A 22,043-nucleotide genomic window follows, 5' to 3' on the forward strand; every position below is an offset into this window, starting at 1 on the left:
TGTTACATTTTGAATTTAAAATTTATATATGGTTGCATGCAGGCGAAGAAAACTCGGTGAACCAAATGGCTGTGGGGAAAGCTGTCACTTCTGATAACTCTGTGTATGTTTGAATTAGCTTATGTTGAGTATACGTTTCTATGCTTGAATTTAGAATGTTTGATAACACATTTATTTATTGACCATGTTGTTTGTTTGTATTATGTTTCAGATGCCATGAACCGGATGGTGAGGATGTTAGTTGCCATGCAGAACAACTTGCTAAGTTACAATATTGTATCTGGAAGCAAGATGTGGCCAATGGGAAGATGGCTCAGTCATGTCTTCTTGTAAGTTATTATTCGTTTTAAGCTTATTGTCTTTCCCTATCAGTTAATGGGATAATCTAATGTTGTTTTATATTAATATTGTAGGAAATTCCTGAGCATGTTGTGGCAAGTCGCTGGCTCCATGGAGCAAGGTTTGTAGATTTGGTTGACTGGGAAAGAGAAGTCAGGTATGAATGTGAAGTTCATCATACCGAAAAGGGTCAGATGTTCTTAGGGCGTGGTTGGTACAAATTTGCCAAGGAAAGGTGTCTGCTTGATGGAGACTCTATGGGTTTCAGCGTTAAGGATCCCGTCAGCAAGGAGATACTTGTAACAATGTTGAAAAATTGAAAATGATGTAAAAGTTTGTTATAAGTATCTATCTCTTTAACATTTTGTAATTCTCTGGTGGACTTAGGTCCACCTTTATATTAATATATATGATTTTGGTATTTAGATGTTATGCTATAAATATATTATTTCTGTTACTTGCATTGCTAATATGTTGTTAGTAATATATATTACTGTTGTTACTTGCAATACTAATATGCCGTTAGTAATATATATTACCGCTGTTACAGATTTACTGTGATTAATTTTTAAAACTTAGACATTGTTAAAAACTTCTTTATACACAACATTTGTAATTTTCCCCCTGAATTTCTTTTCTTCGTCATGTATCAGCATTTTGATTCCCTTTTTTGGTGTTACTCTTGACAATGCGACATAAATCTGGCCATGTGTGAATACATCTTTTGGTAAGTACAAAACAATGTTATCCAATGACTGTCCCTGTGATTTGTTGATTGTCATAAAATAGGAAACTATAATAGGGAACTGTCTCCTATTCAGTTTGAATGGCCATGGTGATTGGGATGGTGACATGTCCATTCGAGGTATGTAAACCAAATTTCCCAAACCTTTACCACCCATTATTGAAGCCTCGAGTACATGGGCTGCCATCTTTGTTATACACAGCCTTGTGCCGTTACACAAACCTTCAGATTGATCTATATTTCTCATGAGCATTATAGGTGTCCCTGAAGGATAGAAAAACACTTAGAAAAGGGGGGTTTGAATAAGTGTAGCTTTAAAAACTTGACAGATAAAAATAAATTGCACAGTTATTTTTATCCTGGTTCGTTGTTAACTAAACTACTCCAGTCCACCCCCGCAGAGATGATTTACCTCAACTGAGGATTTAATCCACTAATCGCACGGATTACAATGGTTTTCCACTTAGTCAGCAACTAAGTCTTCCAGAGTCTTCTGATCACACACTGATCACTCCAGGAACACTGCTTAGATACCCTCTAAGACTTTTCTAGAGTCTACTGATCCACACGATCACTCTAGTTACAATCTGCTTAGTTCACTCCTAAGACTTCCTAGAGTATTCTGATCCACACGATCACTCTAGTTCCTTACAACTTAATGTAATCAATTCTAAGAGTATTACAAATGCTTCTTAAAAGCTATAATCACAAACTGTGATATTTCTCTTAACGTTTAAGCTTAATCTCACTAATATATTACAAAAGCAATGTAGTGAGCTTTGATGAAGATGAAGATTCTGAGTTTAGATTTGAACAGAGTTTCAGCAAGTTTGATATAAGTTGTTTTCGTGCAGAATCGTTAACCTTGCTTCTCATCAGAACTTCATATTTATAGGCGTTGGAGAAGATGACCGTTGAGTGCATTTAATGCTTTGCGTGTTCCGTACAGCATCGCATTTAATGTTATACGCTTTTGTCAACTACCTCGAGCCTTGTTCACGCTGTGTCTACTGACGTAGCCTTTAGTAGCTTTTAACGTTCCTTTTGTCAGTCAGCGTAGCTTGCCACTTGTACTTTCTTCTGATCTGATGTTTGTGAATACAACGTTTGAATATCATCAGAGTCAAACAGCTTGGTGCATAGCATCTTCTGATCTTCTGACCTTGAAGTGCTTCTGAGCGTGATACCATCAGAACTTCAGTGCTTCTGTTCTCTTGTTCTTCTGATGCTTCCATAGACCCATGTTCTGATTCTGCTTCGACCATCTTCTGATGTCTTGCCAGACCATGTTCTGATGTTGCATGCTGAACCCTTTGAGACAAAGCTTCTGAGCGCTGAATTATGCGTACTCTTTATATATTTCCTGAAAGGGAAATTGCATTGGATTAGAGTACCATATAATCTTAAGCAAAATTCATATTATTGTTATCATCAAAACTAAGATAATTGATCAGAACAAATCTTGTTCTAACAATCTCCCCCTTTTTGATGATGACAAAAACATATATAAATGATATGAATTTGCGATCAGAAAGAACAGACGGCAAAAGACAAATTACACAGCTATAGCATAAGCATATGAATATGTCTCCCCCTGAGATTAACAATCTCCCCCTGAGATAAATAATCTCCCCCTGAAATAAATACTCGAAGAACTTTAATAAAAGACTTCCCTGATTATTTCGGTAGAGACGATCATATAAGCTTCTGTCTTTAGAGAATTCATAGCTTCTGACTTCTGCTTCCATAGGACAGCTTCAGAACTAGAATTTCCTTAGATCCCTAGAACACTCACAGCTTCTGATTCCTGCTTCCATCTAGGACAGCTTCAGAACTTGAATTTCTTTGATCTTCTGAACATTCACAGCTTCTGATTTCTGCTTCCATTCAGGACAGCTTCAGAACTTGAATTTCTTTGATCTTCTGAACATTCACAGCTTCTGATTTCTGCTTCCATTTAGGACAGCTTCAGAACTTGAGTTTTCTGGATCTTTAGAACATTCACAGCTTTGAATTTCTGCTTCCCTCGGATAGCTTCAGAGCTTGAATTTCTACCAACATCACTTCATGCTAGATTTGTATCAGAACATTGTTGAATGTACCAGAGCATCATCAGAGCATCTCTACATCCTGAAATGTTACAGAACAAAAACTAAACGACAAAAGTCAGCATGAACGAGTTAGAACATAGAATATATGTTTGAACACTTTATATGTATCAGAGCCATATAGGCTAAAATAATGTATCAGAGCAGATAGAATCTTGTTAAAACAAATAGACAAATATGGATCAAATTCTATTATCAGTGCTTCTGATTCATTCTTCTTTCTTGCTTCTGATCTCTGAAGCTTGACAGCACTCGGCTTGCTTCAGTTTCCATGGTTTTGCTTCTTGTGTTTGCTTTGAAGATTCTCTTCACTTCTTTATACCTGCAAAACACTTAAACCATATAGAACTTGCAGTTCTTGTTAGTAAATGTGTGGGAGCTTTACCCAGCAACTGATAGATTAATCAAATCATTTATCATTTATCTTCTCCCCCTTTTTGTCATAACATCAAAAAGAATATTTCAAAAGATTCAGATGCATAAAACGACAAATAAAATCACTGGAATGTAAAAGCAAAGAAACTTTTCATTGATAATCAAAAGATATTACAAAAGGTTCCTATGTTTAACAAGATGAGAAACATTCCTAGCAAATACATAAAAAGTCATCCCAAGAGGAAATGACTACAAAAATTAAAAACAGCACCCTAGCAGGACACGCTCTGTGTCAACCCATCAAGAATCCCTGTGGACTCTTGTCTTCCAGACTAGAACCTGAAGGATAGAAAAACACTTAGAAAGGGGGGGATTGAATAAGTGTGACTTTAAATCTTGGACGATAAAAATAAATTGCTCAATTATTTTTATCCTGGTTCGCTGTTAACGAAGCTACTCCAGTCCACCCCCGCAGAGATGATTTACCTCAACCTGAGGATTTAATCCACTAATCGCACGGATTACAATGGTTTTCCACTTAGTCCGCAACTAAGTCTTCCAGAGTCTTCTGATCACACACTGATCACTCCAGGAACAACTGCTTAGATACCCTCTAAGACTTTTCTAGAGTCTACTGATCAACACGATCACTCTAGGCTTAGTTCACTCCTAAGACTTCCCTAGAGTATTCTGATCAACACGATCACTCTAGTTACAAACTGCTCAGCCAACTGCTAAGACTTCCTAGAGTATACTGATCACACGATCACTCTAGTTCCTTACAACTTAATGTAATCTATTCAAGAGTTTACAAATGCTTCTTAAAAGCGATAATCACAACTGTGATATTTCTCTTAACGTTTAAGCTTAATCTCACTAAAATATTACAACAGCAATGTAGTGAGTTGATGAAGATGAAGATTCTGAGTTTAGATTTGAACAGCGTTTCAGCAAGTTTGATATAAGTTGTTTTGGTGCAGAATCGTTAACCTTGCTTCTCATCAGAACTTCATATTTATAGGCGTTGAGAAGATGACCGTTGAATGCATTTAATGCTTTGCGTGTTCCGTACAGCATTGCACTTAATGTTATGTGCTTTTGTCAACTACCTCGAGCCTTGTTCACGCTGTGTCTACTGACGTAGCCTTTAGTAGCTTTTAACGTTCCTTTTGTCAGTCAGCGTAGTCTGCCACCTGTACTTCCTTCTGATCTGATGTTTGTGAATACGACGTTTGAATATCATCAGAGTCAAAACAGCTTGGTGCATAGCATCTTCTGATCTTCTGACCTTGAAGTGCTTCTGAGCGTGATACCATCTTCTGATCTTCAGTGCTTCTGATCTCATGTTCTTCTGATGCTTCCATAGACCCATGTTCTGATTCTGCTTCGACCATCTTCTGATGTCTTGCCAGACCATGTTCTGATGTTGCATGCTGAACCATTTGAGATACAACTTCTGAGCGCTGAATTATGCGTACTCTTTATATATATTTCCTGAAAGGGAAATTGCATTGGATTAGAGTACCATATTATCTTAAGCAAAATTCATATTATTGTTATCATCAAAACTAAGATAATTGATAAGAACAAATCTTGTTCTAACAATCTCCCCCTTTTTGATGATGACAAAAACATATATAAATGATATGAATTTGCGATCAGAAAGAGTAGACGGCAAAAGACAAATTACACAGCTATAGCATAAGCATATGAATATGTCTCCCCCTGAGATTAACAATCTCCCCCTGAGATAAATAATCTCCCCCTGAAATAAATACTCGAAGAACTTTGATAAAAGACTTCCCTGATTATTTCGGTAGAGACGATCATATAAGCTTCTGCCTTCAGAGAATTCATAGCTTCTGACTTCTGCTTCCATTGGACAGCTTCAGAACTTGAATTTCTTTAGATCCTTAGAACACTCACAGCTTCTGATTCCTGCTTCCATCATGGACAGCTTCAGAACTTGAATTTCTTTGATCTTCAGAACATTCACAGCTTCTGACTTCTGCTTCCATCATGGACAGCTTCAGAACTTGAATTTCTTTTATCTTCAGAACATTCACAGCTTCTGACTTCTGCTTCCATTCAGGACAGCTTCAGAACTTGAATTTTCTGGATCTTTTAGAACATTCACATCTTCTGATTTCTGCTTCCCTCGGATAGCTTCAGAACTTTGAATGTCTACCAACATCACTTCATGCTAGATTTGTATCAGAACATTGTTGAATGTACCAGAGCATCATCAGAGCATCTCTACATCCTGAAATGTTACAGAACAAAAACTAAACGACAAAAGTCAGCATGAACGAGTTAGAACATAAAATGTATGTTTGAACACATTATATGTATCAGAGCCATATAGGCTGAAATAATGTATCAGAGCAAATAATGTATCAGAGCCATAACATTATATGTATCATAGCAAATAGAATTTTGTCAGAACAGGATAGACAATGATATTCAAATTCTATTATCAGTGCTTCTGATTCATTCTTCTTTCTTGCTTCTGATCTCTGAAGCTTGACAGCACTCAGCTTGCTTCAGTTTCCAAGAGCTTATTCCTTTTACAGAATAACGCTTCTTATGGTTTTGCTTCTAGTGTTTGCTTCTGAAGATTAACTTCACTTCTCTGTTCCTGCAAAACACTTAAACCATGTAGAACTTGCAGTTCTTGTTAGTGAATGTGTGGGAGCCTTTACCCAGCAACTGATAGATTAATCACATCATTTATCATTTATCTTCTCCCCCTTTTTGTCATAACATCAAAAAGAATATTTTAAAAAAAAATTCAGATGCATAAAACGACAAATAAAATGAAATACACGGAGAAAGAAGTTGATTTCATTGAAGTTTCAAACAGCAGGTTCAGAAGTACATGAAGAGAGGAAAGATCAGATGCACAAAGACAGATGCAACAAGAAGAAAGAAACAACACAGACTCAATCTAAGATGGCCCTAGTCTTGACAAGATCTTGGCCAGCATCTCTTTAACATCGTTGTTGTGTCCTTCTTGCCTTTCAATGAAAGCATCATACTTGTCATTGAGTGAGCTTTGCTCATCCTGTCTCCTCTGAATTGCTTCTAGAGTCCTTGCAAGACGAGAAGGTTCATCAGAAGAAGCTTCACGGCTTTCAACTACAGGAATGGCATGTTGATCTGCAGCTTCCATAGATAGATCATTTGCAGGGATTTCCTCAACAGGAATAGTTTTGGCAACATGATCTTCAGCATCTGCTTCTTGCATAGAAGCATCTCCATACTCTGCAGCAGGAATTTCAGAGTCTCCATTCTCTAGTGCCTGAAGAATGGCAGCTAAATTCCTGGGAGCAGAGGGACCTTCAACTTCTGGTGGGTCAACAACTTCTGGAATGACCAAGTTTGGATCTTTCTCAGACGGGTTTTCCCTCAGATAGTCAAAGAGAGTCTTGAAATCTCCGAGCAGAACAGGATAGTCAGGAGTAAAGATAACCATATCCCTGCATGGATTTGCTTCCATTTCAGCAGCCAGTCTTAATATTTCCAATTCATCCACAAAGGGCTTCTCCTCAGCAGCAACACAATTTCTGAGAGGATGGTAGTATATACCATTATCTCCCTCCAGAAGGTAACCAGGGTAACCAGGGGCAGCAGCCACTAGTCTTTTCTGTACTGCTATTGCTTCTACTTGAAAATCCTTGCGAAATCTTCTCCAGAGATTTCTTGTAGAAACATCATCCAGACCATTTAGGAATGCATCCTTCAGAAGGTCTAGACTGCTAATCACCTCAAGTCTGAAAAGTTCCAGGTAGGTATAGGGTTCAGGTTCAGGCGGATTGAAGGTGAATTTGTAGTCAGGATAGAGAAGACAGTAAGGTTCGGAATTTTCGATAGGTAAGGGATGAGATATAGAAGTTGGAGGAAAGGTGGATGAGGAAGAGGGGATATCTGAGAGAATGATTGATGAGGATGGAATATCAGAAATGATGGATTGAGACGAGGATGGAGTGTTTGTAAAGGGAATTGGTGAGAGAGATTTATCAGAAGGAGTTGGGGGAAGAATACTTAAAGGTGTGGGGTTTAGTATGGGAGAGGAGAAAGATGATGGAGAAGGACTTGGTAGGGTGAAGTTTACTTTTGGTTCAGATGGAGGTGATTGGAAAGATGGTTTAGGGACAGAAGGAGGTGGAGTAAAGACCTTTCTGGAGATTTGTACAGAAGAAGAAGAAGATCTGGTTCTGCGAAAGGAATCTCTGATCCTTTTATCTCTTCGTTCTTTAGAGTCCACCTTGTCAGGATCATAGGTGACCCTCAACTTCTTGGCTCTCTTAGCCTCATCTTCTTGTGCCTTTCTTTTTAGCCTTGCCTGACGTTCCTTTTTATCCTTCTTCAGAATATCATCTTTGGATGGAAGTACTCTGCCACGGATCCAAGCAGGATCAACGTCTGATTGCTTCCTCACACAATCTTCCAAGTAAAACTTGACAACTTGATCAAGTTCTTTATGATACAAAGATATGAATCCTTCAACAGCAGTTCTTCTTGACAGAATGTCAGGAAAGCTTGTGCACATAACAGGTACATTCTTAATGACTTCCAGTCCGAACAGATCAACACCATTGAAGATGGGACCTTGAGTTACTCCAAGAAAATGCGAGGCATTACGATTTCTGATGGAGTCCACCACTTTGCTTTCAATCAGAATGTCTGATATCATCCTTCCGAAAGGAATGGTTGTTCTTGGAATATGAGGGTACTTCGCCCTTTCATCTTCTCTTGACTCAAAGATAGAGGTTTTCAGATTCTCAAATAGAATATGAGAGATGTTGATCTCTATCTTTTTGCCAATGCAGAAAAGAGTATACTTGTGAGTCGGACTGATGTAGGAGGAGCAGCGCATCTTTTTTCTATGGTGAAGAGAACCCAGAATAATCTCAGCCCATACTTTATAAAAAGGCTTTAAGTTGCCCGTAAAATGAGAATCAGTTCCAACAACCGTAGAGATTTGTTTTTCAACTAAAATCCAGTCAACTGTATGGGGTTGAAACTCAGACCAACCTTCTTCATCATCAAGATTGTACAGCTTTCTGATGAGTTTCTCAGTGATAGTCACTTCATGCCCTAGCACGAATGAAATGATGGCAGTTGGGGTAACTGTTGCATGTACCCAAAATTCCTTTACAAGTTCAGGATAAATTGGACCAACCAATCTATCAAGATATTTAGACCATCCTTGCTCAAAGATTCTTGCATCACACTGAAAGCCATTTGCTTTAAGGTTGTTGACGTCCACAGCCGATTCACATAGAACTTCCAGTTCTTTCGTGGGTATTAAGCATGTTTTCAATGGAGCATCATTTTTGCTTAAACGGTTCTCTGTGGAAGTGATTCTATCTTTAGAGATTGATGAACGAGAAGATGGATTCATTATGATAATGCTTTGAGATCAAATCAAGAACTAGGGTTTGAAGAGAGATGCAACAAAGTGAATGCACAAAAGAGAGAGAAAGAGAGAAAAAGAGGGAATGAAGATGAAGCGGGTTATTTAAAAGATTTAAAAAGAAATCATTATGCATTTAATGAGAAATGACATTAGGAGAGAGAACACAGTAAATGAAATGATTTAATACAGTTACCTAGGTCGGCGTCTTTTCAACTGCACGCTTTGTACAAACCGTACAGACACGTGTTCATCATCAGATAATAGATGACGGCTGTAAATATCAGAGAGATTTTACGCCTTCAGATTTAGATCACTGCTTCTGATCTGATCAACTTTCTCTTCTGAAAACACTTCTTCTGAAGTGTGCTGATATAAATCTGAATGATCTTCTGATTCATTACTTCTGATATACACAGCTTCTGGAGGTTCACTTCTTTGTTCTGCAGCTTCTGATAAGACAAAACTGTATCTGCAGAAATTCTTAAGCTCTTTGTTTTATCAGAAACAAGTTTATCATCAAAACAGATGTTTATTGATTTGTCCACAATCAATGTTTCAATGATGTCTATTCTGTAGCATTTTACATCATTGCTATAGACACAAACAAAATAGATGGTTCCAAGACTAACAACTTTCTTTTCTGATCTCCTACAAGCATAGTTTCTTCAACAGAATTAAGAACCAGAACTTGGAAGACAATCTTTCTTCCCTTCAAGTGTTGAGACCAACTTGAGTCCAGGAGACATGTCATGTTGATTTTTATCTTCTTTGTCACCAAGAGAATCTGCAAAAGAAATAGTCTTTTTCTTTGGTACCCACATTTTCTTGGGTCCTTTCTTGTTAGATTTTCTCAAGTTCTGATTGAACTTGGGTTTAACATTATAAGCAATAGGAGGAACAGCATGATAATTTTTAATGTGAGTTTCATGATATTTCCTAGGTTGTGTCACATGCTTCTTGGTGTGTGTTATGTGAAAATTTTGAGCATGTGAAGTGTGCCTAATATCATGAGAGTGGCCATACTTGAACTGATCATACAATGGCTTGTATGTAATTTTCATTTTATCAACAGGTTCAAGTTTGTATGGGGTTTCACCCTCATAACCAATGCCAACTCTTTTGTTTCCAGATACGGCATATATCATAGAAGCTAGCTGACTTCTGCCAATACTTCTAGATAAGAACTTCCTGAAACTTAAATCATATTCTTTTAGAATATGGTTTAGACTAGGAGTGGATTTTTCTGAATCAGAAGGAGATCCAACATTATTGGATAATTTTAAAAGTTTTTCTTTTAATTCAGAATTCTCCAACTCAAGCTTCTTTGTTTCAAATTCAAATTGCTTTTTCAGCTTTTTGTATTTGAGACTAATCTGAGACTTGAGTTCCAGAAGTTCAGTTAGACCGGAAACTAACTCATCTCTAGTAAGTTCAGAAAATACCTCTTCAGAATCTGATTCTGATGTAGATTCTGATCCGTCATCTTCTGTCGCCATCAGCGCACAGTTGGCCTGCTCATCTTCTGAATCATCTTCTGACTCATCCCAGGTTGCCATAAGACCTTTCTTCTTATGAAACTTTTTCTTGGGACTTTCCTTCTGAAGATTTGGACATTCATTCTTGTAGTGTCCAGGCTCATTGCATTCATAGCACATGACCTTCTTCTTGTCAAATCTTCTTTCATCAGAAGATTCTCCACGTTCAAATTTCCTTGAACTTCTGAAGCCTCTGAACTTCCTTTGCTTGGTCTTCCAGAGTTGATTTAGCCTTCTGGAGATCAGGGACAGTTCATCTTCTTCTTCAGATTCTGATTCTTCAGGATCTTCTTCTCTGGCCTGAAAAGCGTTAGTGCATTTCTTGATATTTGATTTTAATGCAATAGACTTACCTTTCTTTTGAGGCTCATTTGCGTCCAGCTCTATTTCATGACTTCTCAAGGCGCTGATAAGCTCTTCCAGAGAAACTTCATTCAGATTCTTTGCAATCTTGAATGCAGTCACCATAGGACCCCATCTTCTGGGTAAGCTTCTGATGATCTTCTTTACGTGATCAGCCTTGGTGTATCCCTTGTCAAGAACTCTCAATCCAGCAGTAAGAGTTTGAAATCTTGAAAACATCTTTTCAATGTCTTCATCATCCTCCATCTTGAAGGCTTCATACTTCTGGATTAAAGCTAGAGCTTTAGTCTCCTTGACTTGAGCATTTCCTTCATGAGTCATTTTCAAGGACTCATATATGTCATAGGTCGTTTCCCTGTTAGATATCTTCTCATACTCAGCATGAGAGATAGCATTCAGCAAAACAGTTCTGCATTTATGATGATTCCTGAAAAGCTTTTTCTGATCATCATTCATTTCTTGCCTTGTCAGCTTTACGCCTCTGGCATTTACTGGATGTTTGTAACCATCCATCAGAAGATCCCATAGATCACCATCTAGACCAAGAAAGTAACTTTCCAGTTTATCTTTCCAGTATTCAAAGTTTTCACCATCAAATACCGGCGGTCTAGTATAACCATTGTATTGCTCAGCAGAGCCAGATGTAGATGCAGGTGTAGACTTTTCACTTTCATCAACCATCTTTTACTGAAGCGTTTTTCTCTTCCTGAATCTTTTCTAAACACGGTTAAGTGCTTGCACCTTAGAACCGGCGCTCTGATGCCAATTGAAGGATAGAAAAACACTTAGAAAGGGGGGGTTTGAATAAGTGTAGCTTTAAAAACTTGACAGATAAAAATAAATTGCACAGTTATTTTTATCCTGGTTCGTTGTTAACTAAACTACTCCAGTCCACCCCCGCAGAGATGATTTACCTCAACTGAGGATTTAATCCACTAATCGCACGGATTACAATGGTTTTCCACTTAGTCAGCAACTAAGTCTTCCAGAGTCTTCTGATCACACACTGATCACTCCAGGAACACTGCTTAGATACCCTCTAAGACTTTTCTAGAGTCTACTGATCCACACGATCACTCTAGTTACAATCTGCTTAGTTCACTCCTAAGACTTCCTAGAGTATTCTGATCCACACGATCACTCTAGTTCCTTACAACTTAATGTAATCAATTCTAAGAGTATTACAAATGCTTCTTAAAAGCTATAATCACAAACTGTGATATTTCTCTTAACGTTTAAGCTTAATCTCACTAATATATTACAAAAGCAATGTAGTGAGCTTTGATGAAGATGAAGATTCTGAGTTTAGATTTGAACAGAGTTTCAGCAAGTTTGATATAAGTTGTTTTCGTGCAGAATCGTTAACCTTGCTTCTCATCAGAACTTCATATTTATAGGCGTTGGAGAAGATGACCGTTGAGTGCATTTAATGCTTTGCGTGTTCCGTACAGCATCGCATTTAATGTTATACGCTTTTGTCAACTACCTCGAGCCTTGTTCACGCTGTGTCTACTGACGTAGCCTTTAGTAGCTTTTAACGTTCCTTTTGTCAGTCAGCGTAGCTTGCCACTTGTACTTTCTTCTGATCTGATGTTTGTGAATACAACGTTTGAATATCATCAGAGTCAAACAGCTTGGTGCATAGCATCTTCTGATCTTCTGACCTTGAAGTGCTTCTGAGCGTGATACCATCAGAACTTCAGTGCTTCTGTTCTCTTGTTCTTCTGATGCTTCCATAGACCCATGTTCTGATTCTGCTTCGACCATCTTCTGATGTCTTGCCAAACCATGTTCTGATGTTGCATGCTGAACCCTTTGAGACAAAGCTTCTGAGCGCTGAATTATGCGTACTCTTTATATATTTCCTGAAAGGGAAATTGCATTGGATTAGAGTACCATATAATCTTAAGCAAAATTCATATTATTGTTATCATCAAAACTAAGATAATTGATCAGAACAAATCTTGTTCTAACAATCTCCCCCTTTTTGATGATGACAAAAACATATATAAATGATATGAATTTGCGATCAGAAAGAACAGACGGCAAAAGACAAATTACACAGCTATAGCATAAGCATATGAATATGTCTCCCCCTGAGATTAACAATCTCCCCCTGAGATAAATAATCTCCCCCTGAAATAAATACTCGAAGAACTTTAATAAAAGACTTCCCTGATTATTTCGGTAGAGACGATCATATAAGCTTCTGTCTTTAGAGAATTCATAGCTTCTGACTTCTGCTTCCATAGGACAGCTTCAGAACTAGAATTTCCTTAGATCCCTAGAACACTCACAGCTTCTGATTCCTGCTTCCATCTAGGACAGCTTCAGAACTTGAATTTCTTTGATCTTCTGAACATTCACAGCTTCTGATTTCTGCTTCCATTCAGGACAGCTTCAGAACTTGAATTTCTTTGATCTTCTGAACATTCACAGCTTCTGATTTCTGCTTCCATTTAGGACAGCTTCAGAACTTGAGTTTTCTGGATCTTTAGAACATTCACAGCTTTGAATTTCTGCTTCCCTCGGATAGCTTCAGAGCTTGAATTTCTACCAACATCACTTCATGCTAGATTTGTATCAGAACATTGTTGAATGTACCAGAGCATCATCAGAGCATCTCTACATCCTGAAATGTTACAGAACAAAAACTAAACGACAAAAGTCAGCATGAACGAGTTAGAACATAGAATATATGTTTGAACACTTTATATGTATCAGAGCCATATAGGCTAAAATAATGTATCAGAGCAGATAGAATCTTGTTAAAACAAATAGACAAATATGGATCAAATTCTATTATCAGTGCTTCTGATTCATTCTTCTTTCTTGCTTCTGATCTCTGAAGCTTGACAGCACTCGGCTTGCTTCAGTTTCCATGGTTTTGCTTCTTGTGTTTGCTTTGAAGATTCTCTTCACTTCTTTATACCTGCAAAACACTTAAACCATATAGAACTTGCAGTTCTTGTTAGTAAATGTGTGGGAGCTTTACCCAGCAACTGATAGATTAATCAAATCATTTATCATTTATCTTCTCCCCCTTTTTGTCATAACATCAAAAAGAATATTTCAAAAGATTCAGATGCATAAAACGACAAATAAAATCACTGGAATGTAAAAGCAAAGAAACTTTTCATTGATAATCAAAAGATATTACAAAAGGTTCCTATGTTTAACAAGATGAGAAACATTCCTAGCAAATACATAAAAAGTCATCCCAAGAGGAAATGACTACAAAAATTAAAAACAGCACCCTAGCAGGACACGCTCTGTGTCAACCCATCAAGAATCCCTGTGGACTCTTGTCTTCCAGACTAGAACCTCCACTGTAGGAGAGATCCAAGTGACCAAAGAGGAAGAGAGGGACAGTTCACAGACAGAGAGCTAATGTTGCAAACGGGGCTTTCCCTCAACATAGAAGTTAAGAATATCATTCTTAACCTCCTCCCATAACTCAAGAAAGTCTTCTGTCTTTGGGTGAAAGTTGATAACAACATCAAAGAAGAGGTCTGACTTGAGAGGTATTAGGAGAGCCATCCCGAGATATGCAGAGATCTGTCGCCTTTGAGTCATAGATCTTCAACAGGCTTAGGGTGAACGCTAGGTTTGAGCTAGGATTTTTTTTTTTTTTTTTTAAAATTGTTTGAGCAGGAGACGAAAACAGAAGAGAGAGAAAGAAAAACTTGATGAGGAATGCAAAGAGATAGAGAAAGATGAGAGGGAAAGAGAAGAGTTTGAAGAGAATTTAAAAGAAAATAAAATGAAACGAATGATGAATAGCATTTAATGTTACGTGACGTGAGGAGAGATAATAAAGACAAATGAGGTGACTAGCACAGTTACCTATGGTCGGCGTCCCTTCAACTGCACGCACGTTTATCCATGAATAGTAACGACAGGTTTACCATCCCGAGATAAAACGTAACAGCTGTTTTGCTTTAAAAGAGGTTCTGAATCAACTTAGACAATGAAACGTTAGTAATAACCGAATCATAATTTCTAAAAGATTTCAATCAGAACTTCTGATATAAAGAATAATCCATTTTCATTTCAGAAGATACTCATACATAAGAACTTCTCATCTTCTCATTCTGGGCATAAATCCATACTGATGTTCTTCAGAATGAACTTAAACCTATCTTCAGCCAGGGGTTTTGTAAAGATATCAGCCCATTGATGGTCTGTATCAACAAAGTTTAAAGATATAACACCCTTCTGAACATAGTCCCTTATGAAATGATGTTTAATCTCAATATGTTTAGCTTTTGAATGAAGAATAGGATTCTTAGATAAACATATAGCAGAAGTATTATCACAGAATATAGGAATGTTACTCTCAAATATCTGATAATCTTCTAACTGACTCTTCATCCAGAGCATCTGTGTACTACAACCAGCAGCAGCGACATATTCTGCTTCTGTTGTTGATAGCGCAATAGTTGCTTGCTTCTTGCTATACCAAGAGATCAAATGACTTCCAAGAAATTGGCAACTTCCTGAAGTACTTTTTCTTTCAATTCTGTCTCCAGCATAGTCAGCATCGCAGAATCCTACTAAGTTGTATTCTTTAGATTTTCTGTAAACTAAGCCAACATTAGTAGTACCTTTCAGATACCTTAGAATTCTCTTAACAGCAGTTAAATGAGATTCTCTAGGATCTGATTGGAATCTAGCACACAAACAAACACTGAACAGAATGTCAGGTCTAGAAGCAGTCAAATACAGAAGAGATCCAATCATACCTCTGTATAACTTCGGATCTACCTTCTTACTTACCTCATCCTTACCTAGAATGCATGTTGGATGCATAGGAGTTTTGGCTTCTTTGCAGTCTAGAAGATTAAACTTCTTCAGAAGTTCCTTCACATACTTGGTCTGGTGAACATACGTTCCTTCTGATGTTTGATTTATTTGTATTCCAAGGAAATACTTGAGTTCTCCCATCATGCTCATTTCAAACTCAGCCTGCATAGACTCAGCAAACTCCTTTCCAAGTGTAGCATTAGATGTTCCAAAAATAATATCATCTACATATATTTGACAAATTAAAATATCCCTTTTAAAGGTTTTACAAAAAAGAGTAGTGTCCACTTTTCCTCTAGTGAAACCATTATCCAGAAGGAAAGAACTTAAGCGTTCATACCAAGCTCTGGGAGCCTGTTTCAATCCATACAATGATTTCTTAAGTTTAAAAACATGATTAGGAGACATAGAGTCTTCAAAACCAGGAGGTTGATGGACATAAACTTCTTCATCTATATAACCATTTAAGAAGGCACTCTTAACATCCATCTGATAAAGAGTGATGTTATGTTGAGTGGCAAATGAAATTAATAGACGAATAGATTCTAACCTGGCCACTGGTGCAAAGGTTTCTGTATAATCAATCCCTTCTTGCTGACTATAACCCTGAGCCACCAGTCTGACTTTGTTCCTTACCACTTCACCTTTCTCACCGAGCTTGTTTCTGAAGACCCATTTTGTACCAATTATATTGAATCCATCTGGTCTAGGAACAAGATCCCAAACATCATTCCTTGTAAACTGATTCAGTTCTTCTTGCATAGCAATTATCCAGTCTGGATCTTCTAGAGCATGATCAACAGAAGTTGGCTCGATCAAAGACACAAGACCTAATTGACAGTCTGCATTGTTCTTAAGGAATGCTCTTGTTCTGATTGGATCATCCTTCTTTCCAAGAATGACATCTTCTGAATGACCAGAGATGAGTCTGGATGATCTTCTGACAGATGGTTCTTCAGAAATGCTTAGATCCTCCAGAGAAGCTGATACTTGATCTTCAGATTCTTTGCTTCTGAGAAGCTCTGCTTCTGATGCGTTGCTTCTTGGCTCAACTGCTTCTGATATATCAATATCACAATCTGCAAAATGATCAAACTGCTTTGGTTTTTCAGAACCAAGCTTATCATCAAACCTGATATTGATTGATTCTTCTACAATCAATGTTTCAGTATTGTATACTCTGTAGCCTTTTGAGCGTTCAGAATATCCAAGAAGGAAACATTTTTGTGCTTTGGAATCAAACTTACCAAGATGATCTTTAGTGTTCAGAATAAAGCATACACATCCAAAAGGATGGAAATATGAAATGTTGGGCTTTCTATTCTTCCACAATTCATAAGGAGTCTTATTTAGAATAGGTCTGATAGAGATTCTATTCTGAATATAGCATGCAGTGTTTATTGCTTCTGCCCAGAAATGCTTAGCCATATTGGTTTCATTGATCATGGTTCTGGCCATTTCTTGCAGAGTCCTATTCTTTCGTTCTACAACCCCATTTTGCTGTGGAGTTCTAGGACAAGAGAAATCATGGGCAATACCATTTTCTTTGAAGAATTCTTCAAAGGATCTGTTCTCAAATTCACCACCATGATCACTTCTGACCTTTATGATTTTACACTCTTTTTCAGATTGAATCTGAATGCAGAAATCAAAGAACACTGAATGAGTCTCATCCTTGTGTTTCAAGAATTTTACCCATGTCCAGCGGCTATAATCATCTACGATGACTAATCCATATTTCTTTCCTCTGACAGATGCTGTTTTGACTGGGCCAAACAGATCAATGTGCAAGAGTTCTAATGGCCTTGAGGTAGAAACAACATTCTTGGACTTGAATGCAGGTTTGGAGAACTTGCCCTTCTGACATGCTTCACAAAGAGCATCTGATTTGAATTTCAGATTAGGGAGTCCTCTGACCAGATTCAGTTTGTTAATCTGAGAAATCTTTCTCAAACTAGCATGACCTAATCTTTTGTGCCAGACCCACTGCTCTTCAGAAACAGACATAAGACAAGTCACCTTCTGACTCATAAGATCTTGCAGATCTGTCTTATAAATGTTGTTCTTCCTCTTGCCTGTAAATAGGATTGAGCCATCCTTCTGATTTACAGCCTTGCAGGACTCTTGATTAAAGATTATATCATAACCATTGTCACTCAATTGACTGATAGATAAGAGGTTATGTGTTAATCCTTCTACAAGAAGTACATTAGAAATGGAAGGAGAGTTACCAGACTTTATAGTTCCAGAGCCAATTATCTTGCCCTTCTGATCTCCTCCAAACTTGACTTCTCCTCCAGACTTAAGCACCAGGTCTTGAAACATAGACCTTCTTCCTGTCATGTGTCGTGAGCATCCAGAGTCCAGGTACCATGACATGTTGTGCTTTGTCCTTTTTGCAGTCAAGGATATCTGCAATAGGAATAATCTTATCCTTAGGTACCCACATTTTCTTGGGTCCTTTCTTGTTAGATTTTCTCAAGTTCTGATTGAACTTGGGTTTAACATTGTAAGCAATAGGAGGAACAGCATGATAATTCTTAATGTGAGTTTCATGATATTTCCTAGGTTGTGTCACATGCTTTTTGGTGTGTGTTATGTGAAAACTTTGAGCATGTGAAGTGTGCCTAATATCATGGGAGTGGCCATACTTGAACTGATCATACAAAGGCTTGTATGTGAATTTCATTTCATCAACAGGTTCAAGTTTGTACGGGGTTTCACCCTCAAAACCAATGCCTACTCTTTTGTTTCCAGACACAGCATATATCATAGAAGCTAGCTGACTTCTGCCAATACTTCTAGATAAGAACTTCCTGAAACTTAAATCATATTCTTTCAGAATATGGTTTAGACTAGGAGTGGATTTTTCTGAATCAGAAGGAGATCCAACATTATTGGATAATTTTAAAAGTTTTTCTTTTAATTCAGAATTTTCCAACTCAAGCTTCTTTGTTTCAAATTCAAATAGCTTTTTCAGCTTTTTGTATTTGAGACTAATCTGAGACTTGAGTTCCAGAAGTTCAGTTAGACCGGAAACTAACTCATCTCTAGTAAGTTCAGAAAATACCTCTTCAGAATCTGATTCTGATGTAGATTCTGATTCGTCATCTTCTGTCGCCATCAGCGCACAGTTGGCCTGCTCGTCTTCAGAGTCTGAATCATCTTCTGACTCATCCCAGGTTGCCATAAGACCTTTCTTCTTATGAAACTTCTTCTTGGGATTTTCCTTCTGAAGATTTGGACATTCATTCTTGAAGTGTCTAGGCTCATTGCATTCATAGCACATGACCTTCTTCTTGTCAAATCTTCTGTCATCAGAAGATTCTCCACGTTCAAATTTCTTTGAACTTCTGAAGCCTCTGAACTTCCTCTGCTTGGTCTTCCAGAGTTGATTTAGCCTTCTGGAGATCAGGGACAGTTCATCTTCTTCTTCAGATTCTGATTCTTCAGGATCTTCTTCTCTAGCCTGAAAAGCGTTAGTGCATTTCTTGATATTAGATTTTAATGCAATAGACTTACCTTTCTTTTGAGGCTCATTTGCGTCCAGCTCTATTTCATGACTCCTCAAGGCACTGATGAGCTCTTCCAGAGAAACTTCATTCAGATTCTTTGCAATCTTGAATGCAGTCACCATAGGACCCCATCTTCTGGGTAAGCTTCTGATGATCTTCTTTACGTGATCAGCCTTGGTGTATCCCTTGTCAAGAACTCTCAATCCAGCAGTAAGAGTTTGAAATCTTGAAAACATCTTTTCAATGTCTTCATCATCCTCCATCTTGAAGGCTTCATACTTCTGGATTAAAGCTAGAGCTTTAGTCTCCTTGACTTGAGCATTTCCTTCATGAGTCATTTTCAAGGACTCATATATGTCATAGGCCGTTTCCCTGTTAGATATCTTCTCATACTCAGCATGAGAGATAGCATTCAGCAAAACAGTTCTGCATTTATGATGATTCCTGAAAAGCTTTTTCTGATCATCATTCATTTCTTGCCTTGTCAGCTTTACGCCTCTGGCATTTACTGGATGTTTGTAACCATCCATCAGAAGATCCCATAGATCACCATCTAGACCAAGAAAGTAACTTTCCAGTTTATCTTTCCAGTATTCAAAGTTTTCACCATCAAATACCGGCGGTCTAGTATAACCATTGTATTGCTCAGCAGAGCCAGATGTAGATGCAGGTGTAGACTTTTCACTTTCATCAACCATCTTTTACTGAAGCGTTTTTCTCTTCCTGAATCTTTTCTAAACACGGTTAAGTGCTTGCACCTTAGAACCGGCGCTCTGATGCCAATTGAAGGATAGAAAAACACTTAGAAAGGGGGGGTTTGAATAAGTGTAGCTTTAAAAACTTGACAGATAAAAATAAATTGCACAGTTATTTTTATCCTGGTTCGTTGTTAACTAAACTACTCCAGTCCACCCCCGCAGAGATGATTTACCTCAACTGAGGATTTAATCCACTAATCGCACGGATTACAATGGTTTTCCACTTAGTCAGCAACTAAGTCTTCCAGAGTCTTCTGATCACACACTGATCACTCCAGGAACACTGCTTAGATACCCTCTAAGACTTTTCTAGAGTCTACTGATCCACACGATCACTCTAGTTACAATCTGCTTAGTTCACTCCTAAGACTTCCTAGAGTATTCTGATCCACACGATCACTCTAGTTCCTTACAACTTAATGTAATCAATTCTAAGAGTATTACAAATGCTTCTTAAAAGCTATAATCACAAACTGTGATATTTCTCTTAACATTTAAGCTTAATCTCACTAATATATTACAAAAGCAATGTAGTGAGCTTTGATGAAGATGAAGATTCTGAGTTTAGATTTGAACAGAGTTTCAGCAAGTTTGATATAAGTTGTTTTCGTGCAGAATCGTTAACCTTGCTTCTCATCAGAACTTCATATTTATAGGCGTTGGAGAAGATGACCGTTGAGTGCATTTAATGCTTTGCGTGTTCCGTACAGCATCGCATTTAATGTTATACGCTTTTGTCAACTACCTCGAGCCTTGTTCACGCTGTGTCTACTGACGTAGCCTTTAGTAGCTTTTAACGTTCCTTTTGTCAGTCAGCGTAGCTTGCCACTTGTACTTTCTTCTGATCTGATGTTTGTGAATACAACGTTTGAATATCATCAGAGTCAAACAGCTTGGTGCATAGCATCTTCTGATCTTCTGACCTTGAAGTGCTTCTGAGCGTGATACCATCAGAACTTCAGTACTTCTGTTCTCTTGTTCTTCTGATGCTTCCATAGACCCATGTTCTGATTCTGCTTCGACCATCTTCTGATGTCTTGCCAGACCATGTTCTGATGTTGCATGCTGAACCCTTTGAGACAAAGCTTCTGAGCGCTGAATTATGCGTACTCTTTATATATTTCCTGAAAGGGAAATTGCATTGGATTAGAGTACCATATAATCTTAAGCAAAATTCATATTATTGTTATCATCAAAACTAAGATAATTGATCAGAACAAATCTTGTTCTAACAGTCCCAACCTTTAGTTTTAAGTGATGGTTTGGCAAACCTGATGTTCGGAGGGAACTTATAAATTCTGGCGTGAGGATATCAACTACTGATGGGTCATGAATCTCAGACCTGTCAACTAAATTTGCGCTGTAGTAGTCACGAATCTCTCCTGCATTGTTGACTGAATAGAATTAGTAAAAGCATAATATAGATTAATATAATCCATTAAATTATATATTTTTGTTGCTTAACCTGGCATCAAGTTAAGTATATGGTCATTGATCTGATCAACAATCTCCAGTGTAGAGGCAAGTATCGCTCGACTTTTAAGGTAATCAACACATTGGAAATTATTTATGAAATCAGGGTATGTGGTATTGACAATGGCCACAATTGGATCATCGAATTTTGTTATCAGAATATCAGGTGGTATGTTGATTTCGGCGGTGCCTTCATTAGGCTCAGATATTCGGCCCTCTCCTATTCTTAAAAGCCAATCTGAAAACTGTGCTATCTCATTTTTGTCAGTCTGTGTTGATCCTGTTCGTAGCCGCATGTTTCTTGTCAATGTTAATACCTCAACAGAATGCCATATGTAAGATGCATTTATGGCACAGTGTACAATATCGGAACGACGGCCTCTGGGGACGATTGGTGGGTTAAAATGTCATGAATGCAGTGTTGATTTTAATTTTTCTTTCATACTTGAATATATATGAAGTTGGAACTGAATATGAATAGAATGATGGTTATAGATTTAACTTACCACTTATCCCTCCCTTATAACTGTTGTGTGTGTTAAATGTATTTAATTTAATCTATACAGGTTATTTATAATATTTTATTTGATGGATGTGTTACTAT

General features: G+C 37.7%; 1 protein-coding gene across 1 annotated transcript; it reads right to left on the minus strand.

Moving 5' to 3' along the window:
* Positions 1 to 914: 914 nt before the first annotated feature.
* LOC131650731 (uncharacterized) lies at positions 915 to 21,735 on the minus strand. Its single transcript, XM_058920431.1, has 3 exons — positions 21,432 to 21,735; positions 21,238 to 21,348; positions 915 to 1,348 (listed from the first exon to the last, which is right to left on the minus strand). The coding sequence occupies exons 1-3, from the start codon at positions 21,733 to 21,735 to the stop codon at positions 915 to 917; spliced, it is 849 nt and encodes a 282-aa protein (XP_058776414.1).
* Between the last annotated feature and the right edge of the window lie 308 nt (positions 21,736 to 22,043).

The sequence above is a fragment of the Vicia villosa genome, linkage group LG2, assembly GCF_029867415.1.
Source record: "Vicia villosa cultivar HV-30 ecotype Madison, WI linkage group LG2, Vvil1.0, whole genome shotgun sequence".
In the NCBI taxonomy this organism is placed as follows: domain Eukaryota; kingdom Viridiplantae; phylum Streptophyta; class Magnoliopsida; order Fabales; family Fabaceae; genus Vicia; species Vicia villosa.

Excerpts from the sequence above, each read along its gene's own strand:
- LOC131650731 (XM_058920431.1), bottom strand. The coding sequence starts at position 21,735 with ATGCGGCTACGAACAGGATCAACACAGACTGACAAAAATGAGATAGCA. Across the intron at positions 21,349-21,431 it reads TATACTTAACTTGATGCCAG|GAGAGATTCGTGACTACTAC; the intron begins GTTAAGCAACAA and ends TCAACAATGCAG. Across the intron at positions 1,349-21,237 it reads AAGTTCCCTCCGAACATCAG|GGACACCTATAATGCTCATG; the intron begins GTTTGCCAAACC and ends TCTATCCTTCAG.